We start from the raw sequence: 14,681 nt of genomic DNA, 5'->3' as shown, positions 1-14,681 counted from the left end.
GCAAAACTCTCGCCAAAAAGCAACCAAGGCTTTATTTGTGATTGAATATGAGTCAAACCTTCGTGTAAAAGCATAATTACACCGAAAGAGGCACTTTTAAGATTTACCGTAGTTTCCTTTTCGGGCAAGCCAATTTTCAATGGGGCCCTCGTACGCTAGCATCAAAATCGCTATTTTTAAAACACTAAGAAAGCTCGACACAACATGAAACTTTGTTTGTAGTATCACCAGGGTCTCTACACATGAACACGAGCATTGAGAACATTGTTTGTGTACGCGAGTTTACTAAAAAGAAGGTTTTTGAACAACTCACATTAGCAGCTGTACCTGTGCCACCGAACAGGAAGGCTTGAGGAGCGGTCCACCATTACTCTCCATTACACAAACAATTTTCTCAATGCTCGTGTTCATGAATAGAGACGCTGGTGATACTACGAGCAAAGTTTCATGTTGTGTCGAGCCTTCTTAGTGTTTTAAAAATAGCTGATGCTCGCGTACGAGTGCCTGTAGCACTCCATTGAAAATTAGCTTGCCCGAAAAGGGTTACGGTAAATCTCAAAAGTGCCTATTTCATTGTAATTATGCTTTTACACGAAGGTTTGACTCATATCCAATCACAAATAAAGCCTAGGTTGCTTTTTGGCAAGAGTTCACTTAAATAAACAGTGCTGAAAATGCAACCAAATAGGTCAGAACCTGCGCTGGTTCTTGGCTACAACTCATCGTATCGTAAAAGTTGTGATTTGAAGAGGCAGAAGTTCAGACCCTTGCTTAAGAGCTGCTTGACAGAATGAGTTCCTGATCCCTCGACCACCTCGTCACCCTGCTGCTTTCAGAAAGCTTGTTCTTGTCTGTTCCCACACATAAACACTAGCCTCCACAGCAGCTGAGGTTTTGACTCAGCAAGACAGAGAAACAAAGCTGTAGCCTGATAAGAAAAGTCTTGACAAGAACAACCAGGCAGGCATCTCGACACTGTGCTCGCCTCTGGTTGATGAGGGTGACACATTGGGGGAGTGGAGGATTTACCTGGTAGTTTAGAAATGTGTTCAAAATTTCTCTCTTTTAGTTTCTCACAGATGGAACTGTGTAGGGGGATACATGGCAGGCAAAAATTCTTGAATAAAAACCTTGTTTAGCATTTGTGTTTTGAACATTTCCCCTGCTATGGGATGCTGGAATAGAAACACATCTCCCTGAGAAGGTGTAGGGGAGTGAGGAAATGTTCCCATAGTGTTGAAAGGATTTCAGGTGAAGTTATAGACAGGACCACCAAGTGTAAGTTAAGCTCTCTCGTCTTGGGCTGGTAAAGATTCGTGTCCACACCTCTGTTCATTTTTTCAATATGCTAGTGAAGTGCTGCAATGTTGGACAGTCTGTCAGTCTAACACAGGCAGTCCTCGTCAGAAAACCACTGCAGGTTGACTGTGAAAGAAGCTTATTATGACCCATAGACCCATAGCGGCAACCTCCAGTGTCCATAGTTAATATTGAGGCAGCAAAGGAGGAAGTCAGACGAAGTCGTACAAAGAGCAACGAGTCTGTATGTATAGAGAGAAGGTAGGGGACGGATGTTTGGGTAAACAAACAGGACTTGAGATCACTGTTCCTCAGTTCCTTCAGTCAGCGGTGAATCATTATAACTTACTGACATTGTGATGTTACGTCACGTAACTGAAGTTACATAAATATCAAAGTTATTTCAAGCCTAACCATGATGTTTTCCTGAACTTCATTGAGTACTATAAGTGCCGAAATCTAACCAAATTGTGAGCACACGACAAAGGTCCTGTACACCCGTTGCTGGTACGCTGCGAGGGTCAAGCTGTCTCAGAAACAGCGATGCATGCCGTTCTGGTAGTCATCGGCAATCAACCTATTCAATCGTCAGGGTACGAGTTTGTGTAAGTCAACATTTGCAACAACTCTGGTGTCACATCACTAGTTAAAATATTTTAAATCTACACGAGACAATCGTTCATAAATGAATTGACCCAATCCAAAATGTGTATCAGGTAGGGCAAACGCCTTCTCTGGAAAAAGTACTATGCACCATGGTTGTGAAAGAAGACACTTTTTGATGCACCTACAGTAGCAAAGTCTTGGTAAATGGAACCCAAGTGGACCCATGAATACCTCCACTTTAGCAATGCCCACAGAACAAAGTAGCCTGGTTCCAGACTTGGAACACCTATTGTTCACCTTATAGTTATAGTCTAGCTGTAACCTGCTGAGTCAGCTAGGATGCTAACGTGTAGTTGGTGTAGATTTAGGCTGTGTCACTTCCTTGTTTCCTCATACGACTTACATAATGTAATGGTTTATAGTCATGGATCAGAATTTTGTATGGGTTTAGAGTTGCACAAAATTACCACGTCTATAAAAAGCGAAAAATAAAGTATTGTGAGCCAAAAGTAGTTGACATGTCGAAGCCACGGTTCCATTGAGGAGTTGTCCTGGGGAGGTCACTGGGGAAGTGATTATGGATGATACATCCTAAATCTTTTATTTCTAGCTATTCCTGTCTTGCTGAGAACAAGGATTAGCGTCCTGTTGTCATGAGAAATGACAGTTCCAGTTGAGTGCCTGGACACGCCAGAAGTTGTGGCAAGAATTCACAGCAAAAATTCTTGCAAGGTATCATGGAGGCTAGGAATACGGTGAAAATAACACGGAGAGTGATTTCAGATCAGGCCCTGGAGGGTGTCGCTTACAACAACAACTGTCCTCCTCAATCCCTCCATTATTTCACCCCAGTCCGACCTTTAACACAACACTGTTTGCTGGAAAAATGTCCACAAACAGTCATTTCCTGTTGATGTACTGTCTGCAAGAGCCGAGTGACAGCGTGACAAAAGCATCAGAGCACTTCCGTCCAACCACCGTCTTTATTAGAGTCCGTCTATGCGCGAAAATACAAAAAGGGACAGAATCGCAGCCGAAGCACAGACTTCTCATTTTCATTTAATTAAGACAGGACTCAGGTTGTCTGGAACATGCTGATTTGTTGTGATGTGCAAACACAGCCACTGCGCTTTTAATATGACAACAGCCTGCTACCTCACACACACTGACACACACACATACACACAAACACACACACACACTCCCTTTCCAAATTAGAAAACTTCCAAAGTTCAAAGCAACAGCATTTTGTCACCAAGCAATCTATGGTGGATGCGCGGAGGTCTTAGTCAAGAGGCATGCAACTAATCTCACTTAAGAAGTCTCGCTCATTTCCTTGTTTATGAACATGCTGATGAATAATGTGGTGTGAAAAGTCAAGCTCTCAGCTTCAATGGCTGTCTTTAAAAGGACTGGAAGCAAGCTGTGAGTGGTGAGACGGATTTATCCCTGTGAAGGAGAACACCGCCGTTCCTCATGTTTGCACAGTTTGGTGTTGCAAGTCTGGCAAATGTACCGATGTAATGAGTGTCTTAATTGTTTGTTGATCCTTGAGTCTTCACATTTTAATTTCTATTAAAAAAAAGTGAGATTATTTTTCAAACAACTAATTTTCCATAGAGATAACTGTACTTGATACGACTGAAATTACCTTGAAAAGACATTGTCTCAGCTTGGAAGGCTGAGTGCTCCAGTTTTCTTCTATTTTGAGAAAATTTCACCAACATTGCCAACAAATCAAGACTTTTACTGTAAAACAGGAGCTGATAAGAGAGCGAGAGCTGTGCTGCTCAGGTTTTTTGATGTTGTTTAGTACCGATTTCTAAAGAAGCGGGTGTGTGTTGACAATGAGCTCATTTTAATGACTGCTACACAACTGCAGAAGAAGTGAAGGCCGCGGGAGGGTTGGATGAGGCATAATTAGTAAAAGCTCAAACACATACTGAACGTCGTTACCAGCTACTCTTGTGAGGACGTGTTTTTTTTTTCTTCTGACTAATATGCTTCAGCGACAACATGTGAATCATTACTTGAAGTGAAGGTCCAGGTTTTCCTTTCTTTTGCTTGTCAAACTAAGAACACCAGCAGGCACATACAGCACAAGGTTTATTTGTATGCGACACCTTCAACCTCAGTGGCTACAGTGATTACATGTTGTTTGATGTTTGTTTATTTTATCTTACTTCCATCTGTATCTACAGCTCAGATTTCTGCCCTCCTAAGGTGCGAGAAAGGCAAAAATAAAGCTGCCGTTTCTTTTGTTTGCATCCTGTTTTCATGCGTGCTTTCTGCATAATTTCACCCCATTATGTCTTTTCTGATGTTCCCGTTTTCCTTTTGAGCAGCAGGGCCGGGAACCAAACTCGGGACTTTTAAGTGTACCGACGGAATTATGTCAGTGCTACAGAGTAGTGATTCATAATAACTCGACTGGTGCCAAATTACCTGAGAGCACATCTTTACAGTACCATTATAGAGAGAAAGACGGTGGGAGACATCTCCTGAAAACTCAACCACTGACTGCGTCCAACATTCCTGACCCACATGCTGTTTAGATTAGATCTAATTATTAGATTAGATGAAATAAGTATTTCTTCCATTTTTTTTATTTTTATTTTTTTTTTAGAATGTTGGTATGAAACCAATATTATGTGAACGGCATTCTGTCTCTGAGGAAATATTACAGCAGGCTTTCTTTGATTCCAGAATCGATTTTATATTACAAGCACTCAGCCCGCTAGCTCGATGCTAACTCACAATGGGAATTCCCATTAACGTTGAGGTTAGCATCGCTGCCGCAGTAAAAATATATTTACAAATGATACGTCTTGATTCACATGCTTAACACAAACAATGTGTGTGCTCATATTCAAAGCCATATACAGTATTCAATATGATTTGGAAACAAAATTAGAACTGCCGACTTCACATAATTGATTCAATCTGCTGCTGTAGCTTCAACACTGAGTCGCTACGGCAAGCTCAAGGGGTCAAAATGCAAACTCAGTTTTCCAATCGGTTAAAAATACAGTCATCACTAGTGGAGACATGGCGTGCCAGGAGAGGACAGCATCTTCAAGTTTTCTCTTATAGTCATTCTTATAGCACTGGGTTGATGAGCAGGAACAGCCGAGTGTAGCAGTTTGCTTCATAAAGTATTCCATTTAACAGATTTATGTACGGTACATCAAGATGCCACTGAAATAAAACTTACTGAGTGACTGACATGTGATGTGCATTGTTAATGGAAATATGACTCTTGATATATCAAGTCTAGAAGTGAATGATTCATTCATTCAATTTTTTTGCCCTTTTTCTCTTATTTGACAGTAGAAGTGCAGATATGCAGCTATATATTCCTTACTCTGAACATGGTTGTTGACCATTTCTTGCTCACTTCAAGCATTTAATCACTACAGGAGATACAAAAACCAGCAGGCTTTTGCTGTCTGGTCTGACCACAAAATAAAAAGCACAGCTGAAGCACATTTCGTTAATGATATCTCAGTTCCATCAAATGCCCCAGTAAGCCTCAGCAATGAGTCAGCATGCACACTACAACCTCGTCTCCTTATTATACAGCCCAGGGCGTCACTTTGTGTTGGAAAGCGGTGGGAATATGAGGGCTCAGACGAAAAGACATTTTCAAAATGGTTCTCAACGTATGGAACTTTTAAGTATTGTATGAAGTACAAGGTTAGGGTTGATAATAATGACACTTATAATGTGCGTAAAAAAGAGCAGGCTACTACAGAGTCGATATGAAATGGAACATGTGTTCTTTATGACTTTGTTCTGCATTTTCATTTTGTTATTCTTAATGCATCTCTCTTTTTTAAAGCTTTTATTTTATTTTTATTTAAAATGGTTTTTTTTTTTTTACATATTTGAGATGAATTATATCGATCAATCAATTTTTCTAAACACAGGTTTAAATATGGGGCGGCTGTAGCTCAGCGGGTAGAGCAGGTCGGCTAGTGATCGGAGGGTCGCTGGTTCAAATTCCAGCTCCAGGCTGAGCTGAGCTGCATGTCGAAGTGTCCTTGAGCAAGATTCTGAACCCCAAATTGCTCCTGATGTGCGGTTGCATCTTGCATGGCAGCCTCCACCATCAGTGAGGGCCCTGTGAGGAGCTGGCGACTTGTCCAGGGAGTACCCTGCCCTCGCCCAGAGACAGCTGGGATTGGCTCCAGCAAAACCCCCTGCGACCCAATAAAAGGGATAAAGCGGTTACAGACAACGCATGGATGGAGGTTTAAATATACGGGACTATGGATTACACTGAGACAGGGATTAGACTATTTCTATTTAATCCTTATTCATTTTAAACAACATTTTTGTTTTTCTTTTTGAATTTTACGCAATTCATTCATCAGCTTTTATACCATTCCAACACCACCGATGTTAACCTCCTCCAAAGGGAGAAAGGGAGGAGACATAAGAAACTACAGCAAGCAGCACTGAGCAGTCAGTCACTGTTTTATTAAGTACCATAAAAAAATAAGGCACAATGATCAATACTTTAGTAATACTTGCCCATCTAATGTATTATAATCTGATTTTACAGTGTGAACTCATCATATTATTACTATCATCATCATCATCATCATCTAGTGAAAACAAAAAAAAACCTTTGATCATTTTGCATCAGAATCAGCAGCAACCAGTCACAACTGCAGGTGCTGATGGACAGCAAACCGTTTCCTGGTGCGAGCTACTTTTCAGAACAAATTATGCTTTTTAAACAGTGATGGGACAGAACTGGTCATTTGTGAAATGTTTCGGGCATTTCGCAAACCCATTCAATTGCCGGTAAAATATCAGATCTCGCGATACAACATCCCGTCACAGCGACTGCAGCATGATTTCACGTTGTTGTGGTTTAATCACACCAGAGCTTTTCCTGCAATGACAAACCAAAATGTCTGCAGTATGGTGGTCTGTTCGCCGGTGGTGCTTTTGCCCTTGCACACCTCTGGTCCACCTACACAGGTGATTTCACTTTGGCTCATTAGGCCTGTGTTAAAGTCTGTGTGGGTGTTCACAGTCAAGTTTCCATCCACAAGTTTTAACTGGATTTCTGTCGGGTGATTATGAGGAGATGGTACATCGAGATAAAACAGCAGCCGGCACCGATTCTCCAGTCTGGTGTCATAAAAACTGTTGCAGAAATATGATGATGTAGTTAAAAGAGCTCCAATCAAACCTAAAATGATGGATGATAGGATGAAAATGTGACACCTCTCATAAATTTGAGGGAAACGTTCTCGCTACACTCAGTTCTGATGTTTGGCTTGACGCAGTTTTTTTGCCATTTAACGGATGTTTCTTAATTTTTATTTCACAATCTGAAAATACTTCGAAATTCTTTTTTTACTGTGTGAAACCAAATGTTATTGTTTTTTCCAGGAGAATCAAAACTTTCAACAGAGTGAATTGTTTTGGTTTTTTCCCCCAGAAGAATTTAAATTGTTCATGTGGCGAACAAGGTGAAAGAAATGTTTTTCCAGGAGAGAATTTTCTGTATTCTCTCTCCAACCAAAACTTTCTCTTCCACACAAAAGAATTGTGTCTTTTTTGCCCTACCATTTTGAAAGATATCAACACAGGTTTGCTACGATAATCTTTCCAAGTTTCCCTAATTTCTGTGAGGAAAAATTTCGAGAGAAACATTTTTATTTCCTGTTTCTCTCTGTCCTCTCTCGCCAAAACTTTTTTCACTCTCACACATGGAGGAAAAACTATTTCTTCTGTATGTTATCACAGATGGAAAAATAAATAAATAAATAAATAAATAAATATATAAATGAGGAACTTAGAATGATGAAAACTTTTTCCCACCAGTTCTCCAGCTTTAAAACTCTGGAGAGAAAAACTTTAGCTCAGACTTAGAAATGGAGAATTAGGCTTAGATGGATCGATCGCCAGAAAAAAAACAAGCAAACAAAAAAAAAACCTCTTCACTTGTCCTTCAGGGCTTCTGTAGACATCTATTTGACCTTTTGTGATTTGTATTAGCTTTATCAGTTGGAATTTGGTGACATCTTGTACGACCCAGCAGAGATTTGACCTTGAAGCTGAGCAGCAGCTGAAATAACAATAACACATGCATGGGCGTGCATGGCCTTTAAAGGTTACTCTTACACTGCACTGAGGGAAGGAATTTCTTGGTAAATGTGCCTTCACTTTTTGTGAAGTGTGTCTCTTAATTGGCTCTTCAGAGTATTCCTATATGTCATCGTAGGAACAGATAAATAGAGGCTTGGGTCTGTATCTAATCCCTTCAGATCCGTTTCAGGCTCCTGTTGTGGCCGCTCGTTCTCCGCTGCTGCAGCTGTTGCATCGCGCTCTGCTGCACCGCGGGCTTCTCTTTTCCTCTTTTTGACCTTTTTCTCACCACAGAATCGTTTTCCAGGCTCGAGCTGGCATTTTCCCTGCTTTCTTTTCTTTCCAACAGCAGGTACATTTGCTTTTTAAAAAAGGGATCAAACCTGTGATCTTTTGGTAACCGAACGATCTCTCGCCTGCAACCCACACATTTTGCTCCAGCGAAGTACACCCCTGCTCGGCCAAAATGCATCTAATATAATCCTGACAGTGCAACACAGCAGGGCTGTTTGTGGTTACAATAAAGCATTACGGGAACATAAAACACTGAATTGAAAAAATGGTTATTTGAAAAGCTAATTTGCCTTTAATCACCGGTTGAGGCTCATTCTGGTTTAGCAATTTAACACAGAGGATACAGAGGGACACCTGTTTTTTCATCGCTCCTCTGCTGGTGTTATTAAAATGGGTGGATGTGACAACATCCCACACCATCTTAATTACCTTCACTGAAATGGCTTAACCCATAATCACAATTGCAGGCTTGCAGGGTGGCCGATTGCGCAGCTGATTACCCAGAAACTCTGCTGTTAATGGGGCTCGAAGACAAGAGGATTCATTTTATAAAATAGGTAAAACATATTCTCATTCTTTACATTGATCGCTCCCCTTTAAACTTTTCTTAAATATTAAATAGAACTTCAAGAACGCCTACTGCTGTAAAGGGGAGAATAGCGTAACTCAAGCTGCTCGCTCACTGTTACTATTGACCATGATTGTCGGCAAAGATCCTGAAGGATGGATGTTTGACTGCAGGATACAGTAGATGTCAGGGGGGAATTGTTGACTTGAGGGCTCAAGTTGAATAGCTCAGTTCTCGGCTGATGAGGGCTCAGACAAAAAGAGAAAGTGTGTGGTGTGTTTTCACGAAGCATTAATGGCCACAGGACTGAGAACTCAGCGTGAACTTGTTCAATTGGAGTCTTTTTATCACCGTTCAGCTTGAGAGAAGGTGCCGCAGAGAAAAACGCTGTTTTCTAACCCATTTGCACATCACATGTTTCTCTTCCGTTCGATATGTTCATGTTGAGCTTTGAAATATTTCTTTTGGTGATGCATTCAAACAGTCGCAGGAAACTGTAACATCTGGGACAGGAGTTAACTTACTGATGTCTTTCTGGCTTGATTGATCAAAGAGCAACGCAGACTGTTAGAAGAAACAGTGTTTTTTCCACAGCCAACCCTCATATCTTTGATTTTAGGGACTCCCTGAAAGCACTGAAAATACCATATTACTAACTGTTATGGCTGTGTTTCTATGGAACAACATTTTAAAAAAGACAAACTATATGTTTACAACTGCACTTTTTTTTTTTTTCTAATATTTTTTTGGCCTTTTATGGCTTTATTGACAGTGCAGCTGAAGATATGACAGGAAACAGGGAGAGAGAGAGAGGGGGAGTGACACGCAGCAAAGGGACCCGGGCCGGGAGTCGAACCCGTGGCCTGCTGCAGAGCCTCAGCACATGGGACGCATGCTCTACCAACTGAGCTAAACGGTGCCCCGTTTACAACTGCACATTGAAGTTAATTAATAACTTTATTTGGTTGGTTACCTAGTTTAACCTCTTTCTGCAAAACTAATACAAGCAAGGATCTCAAAATCATAAGCAACTCATCAGCTACAATTATGCAAAATGAGCAAGCTTCCAAGTGCTGGGCGATATATCCTTAAAGTAATGGCGCAGTTTTCTTAAGGCTATATTTCAATACATGATATATATCACGATATTTAGAAATCTCTCCAAAAGCTCTTTATAAATGTAAGGACAGGGCGACAAAATCAAATACCACAGTACTTTTTGACAGAATGCTTCAGTATCGATATTGCAACAATATCGTGGGAATGACTATTACAAGCTAAAGGTGCACTCTGGAGTTTGGGGAAAGAAGTTTTAATCACAAGAGAAATATTGTTATTGACTCATCTTATACCCAAACAAACTACATAAACAAGCGGTCTTTGTTTTCACGACTGAATAAACTGAATAAACAAACTGACCTCTAAGGACAACATAGTTTCATACTGTTTAACTCTGTTTATATGTGGCGGACCCTGCCACCTTTGTAGCTTCAAACTGTGTTCTGGGGACCTTGAGAACAGCTCGTTTATTCAGTTATGGAAAGTAGAAATATTTCTGAGTTTGTGTTCATTAATATTGTAAATATTAGAATTCTGAGTTTGAGTTTCTTCTCAAAAACTACATTGTGCCCCTTTAAAAGTGCAGTATTTAAGAACATTAGTTCAAGAACTGCAAAAGGAACTGAAGAATAAGTTGTTTTGTGTACTGTGTTGCAGAATCAACTTCTCTACTGAAGTTGGCATGCTAGCCAGCTAGCTGCTTCCTGCCTGCACTCCCCGCCAGACCTCCTCCACCCAGGGCCTTAAAAACTTGTCCTCCTGGTCGTCCATTGCTGACTGACAGACTGACTCGACCACTAACAGCACAGATGACTGAGCTACCTAGCTAACAGCAGCCACTGTTAACAGCAGTTAGCTGTTAGCTGTAAACCTTTTGATATGCTGCTGTGAATTAGATGGCCAATTCTCAAATATTGCACCTTTTAAACTAGGAAAAGACAACAATCAAATCAAAATATAACAAAAATTCTAAGACATCATCTGGACTCACATCATGATCACAATATAATTTTGATATATTACCCTGCTGTTCAAGTGCTGCTGTTGTTTTGTAATTATTAAAAGTACCCTCTCTCTGTTGTTATTCAATAAAAGAACAGTTAAGGTTTTTTAATCATCTCTACAAGCTGATTTTCATAATGTTGTGAAATTAGAGACACAGCTACCATTAAATGTGGTGTATTGTTGTAAAATGTGTGTTTTTTCGTCAGAGTCAGAGCTGGAATTGGATTCAAAAAGCATTTGGGTGCATGAACTGCGCACAAGAATGAATAATTTGAGGTGCAAATGGCTTATTTGTAGCACAAAACACCACAGAGGAGTTTACTGAAAGCACTCTGAATATTGATGAATTGCATGTTGTTGTACATGTTGAAGCAGCTACGAAGCTTTAACAGAGTGAAAAAAAAAGTCTCGCCCATGTTTCTCTGAAGGTCAGATGATGTCAACACAAAGAACTGGCAGGAAATCTTTCTTCGCTTTCACAGTTCCATTTCAGACGACCTGTTGCACTTGTTTGTGTTTTTCATGTCCTTGAGCGCAAATAAAATGAATACACTCGTACGCTGGAGTTTGACCGGACAGCGTTTCATTCTATTTGCACAAATTCTCAAAAAGACCACTGAAAGAAATCCACCAAGAACTCTAGGCTCTTATCCACCACCCTGAACAAAGCTTCAAGTGTTTCTGGTGGTGCGGCTCATTTCTGCCTCCTGTTGCAGCTTGTTTGAACAAGACCAGGTGCCCAGTTTTAAAAATAACTGCATGTATGGTAAGTAAAATAGACTCACAAAAACAAAGCATGACTATAATATAAAAACATCACCAGGGTCATAAAATACCAACTTACCGAACATCCCAGTTCATGTCATGGAAAAAAAAAAAAAAAAACCTCTCCTAATTTCATGGGACCTTGCAAAAGCCTGTATACTTCTCTTCAGCTATTACTGTTGAAGTTTGGCCTTCAGAGCTACATTTTGGAGATTCACTGTATGATTTTTCTACACTTAACTTCTCCTTTGCACTCACTCACAGATACCAGCCAAATACACCTGAGGGTTGTCATCAACATCCATGCACTATTCTGAGAAATTAACAAGGATGTTGAAAAATCTCCAATTTCTCAATATTAAAAGTGACATATAATGCTCATATCAAGGCTCATAATTTGATTTGGGTTAGGACTAGAACAGGTTAACATACTTTAATGCTCAAAAAACACTCCTCACAATTGCAGCACTGTATTGTCCCTCAGTAGGTAGTACAGTAGTTAGTAATCCTGCCGACAAACCGACCAACCAACAAACAAACAGAAACAGATGAAAGCATAACCTTCTTGACGGAGGGAGAATATACTAGTCTGTTCATACATCATTTTTTCCAAGAAAATCCATGACATGAACTGGGAAAATAATATATTCTGGGTGATTTGGGATGGCCCTGTTATTTAGGACTTCAACTAAAGATTATTTCCATCTGTTAATCTGTCTGAATGTTTTCAATTCGTGTATCAATATTTCAGTTCAAGTTAGAAAATAGAAAGAGAGTCACCCATCCGACGTGACTGTTAGAGATCATTATTTTTCAGAGCTCACAGTGAAGCCTTCAAGTTGCGCATATCGTCTCACCAATAGTGTGAATTCTAAAGGTACTTGGTTGACAATGATGTAAAACTGAATAAAAGCAGTACATTCTCACATTTGAGAATCTTGAAGCAACAAATGATTGGATTATATTACATACCAGTGCCGCTGGCAAACTATGCTGTCCTCCCATGACTTTGTATACTATATCACCAAAAGTATTCGCTCACCTGCCTTGACTCGCATATGAACTTAAGTGACATCACATTCTTAATCCATAGGGTTTAATACGACGTCGGTCCACAATTGCAGCTATAACAGCTTCAACTCTTATCGGAATTTTTGACCATTCTTTCAGAAGCGCATCTGTGAGGTCACACACTGATGTTGGACAGGAAGGCCTGGCTCTCAGTCTCCGCTCTAATTCATCCCAAAGGTGTTCTATCAGGTTGAGGTCAGGACTCTGTGCAGGCCAGTCAAGTTCATCCACACCAAACTCTCTCATCCATGTCTTTATGGACCTTGCTCTGTGCGCTGGTGCACAGTCATGTTGGAACAGGAAGGGGCCATCCTCGAACTGTTCCCACAAAGTTGGGAGCATGGAATTGTCCAACATCTCTTGGTATGCTGAAGCATTCAGAGTTCCTTTCACTGGAGCTAAGGGGCCAAGCCCAGCTCCTGAAAAACAACCCCACACCATAATCCCCCCTCCACCAAACTTTACACTGCACAATGCAGTCAGACAAGGACCGTTCTCCTGGCAACCGCCAAACTCAGACTTGTTCATCAGATTGCCAGATGGAGAAGTGTGATTCGTTACTCCAGAGAAGGCGTCTCCACTGCTCTAGAGTCCAGTGGTGGCGTGCTTTACACCACTTACACCACTATCTCAGAGTTGCTGTCATTCCCAATTGATTCCACTTTGTTATAATACCACTGACAGTTGACTGACTGTGGAATATGTAGGAGCGAGGAAATTTCACGACTGGACTTGTTGCACAGTTGGCATCCTATCACAGTACCACACTGGAATTCACTGAGCTCCTGAGAGCGACTCGTTCTTTCACAAATGTTTGTAGAAACAGTCTGCATGCCTAGGTGCTTGCCTTTATACACCTGTGGCCATGGAAGTGATTGGAACACCTGATTTAAATTATTTGGATGGGTGAGTGAATACTTTTGGCATTATAGTATATTTAGTATGTTGTGATTGTGACAACCCGCCATCATCCCCTCACCTGTCCTTTCCCGTCTCCTTCTTGAAAAGCTCGTCGAACTGCAGCATCTTCTGCCAGGAGATGATGTGGACTTTGAGTTTGGGCAGCACCTGGTTCATCAGCCTCAGGTTGTTGTACACCAGGCCCTTCCCGTCACGTCTCATGTAGCTGCTGGGGCCCCAGAAGATGAACACGGTGTCCTGGCTGGCGTTGAGCAGCTCGTGGCGACTCCGCAGGACCCGCTGCATGCTGGAGTGAGCGATGACGCGCAGGGAGGTGCGGCGGCCAACGTCGCGGGCGTAACCCCTGGCGGTGGGGGCATCGTTCATGCGGATGACGCACTCAGCCCGGTCGATCTCTTCACCCCGGGCGCCTCCAATGAGGTGACCCGAGCTGGTCACCAGGGCACAGGTCTGGCAGTGCATCCTGAGAGGCTGATTGAATGAAGCAAAACAGAGAAAAAAAAAAATGAAGTAAACAGGGAAAAATAAACACTCTTGTACAAATACACACTGTGCATCAAAACATTTGGCCTCCTCGCTCCCTATGGAAGCACCTGCAGCACTGCGAGCAGAATTTTTATGGCATGTTGGTTTTGCAGCATATTTGTTATAAACTCTACAAAGTCTGCTTTTTAGAAGTCAGAAATGCTCTGAAAGTTCTGTTTAGCCCAGGTTTATACAGAAATATGCAAAGCAGACAGAAATGCACACCTAGGGGAACTTTGGTATAAAGCTTTGCTGTGTGTTTGAGGCAGAAAATGCTCCGTTGACAAATGGGTAGCGACAGAGCCTCCCGGGGATATGTAGCCTGTCATATTGCTTCGCGATTGGTGGAAACCCCGGGTCTTACAAAGGATTTACCTTAAATCTGTCTCCCACTCGCACACAACAAAGGAACGGGTGTTTACCTCCAAAACAACAGCTGAGATGCAAAACATTCATATTG

General features: G+C 41.3%; 1 protein-coding gene across 1 annotated transcript in view; it reads right to left on the bottom strand.

Moving 5' to 3' along the window:
• Window positions 1-14,681, bottom strand: part of st6galnac5a (ST6 (alpha-N-acetyl-neuraminyl-2,3-beta-galactosyl-1,3)-N-acetylgalactosaminide alpha-2,6-sialyltransferase 5a) — a 67,312-nt gene that overhangs the window by 15,578 nt on the left and 37,053 nt on the right. Inside the window, exon 3 of the mRNA XM_030403720.1 lies at window positions 13,755-14,167. Within this exon, the coding sequence (XP_030259580.1) occupies window positions 13,755-14,167 (413 nt within the window). The remainder of the gene's footprint in view (window positions 1-13,754; window positions 14,168-14,681) is intronic.

Source organism: Sparus aurata, chromosome 21 (assembly GCF_900880675.1).
Source record: "Sparus aurata chromosome 21, fSpaAur1.1, whole genome shotgun sequence".
NCBI lineage: Eukaryota > Metazoa > Chordata > Actinopteri > Spariformes > Sparidae > Sparus > Sparus aurata.
Note: the sequence above shows the minus strand (reverse complement) of the source record. Positions and strands in the feature narration are given on the sequence as shown.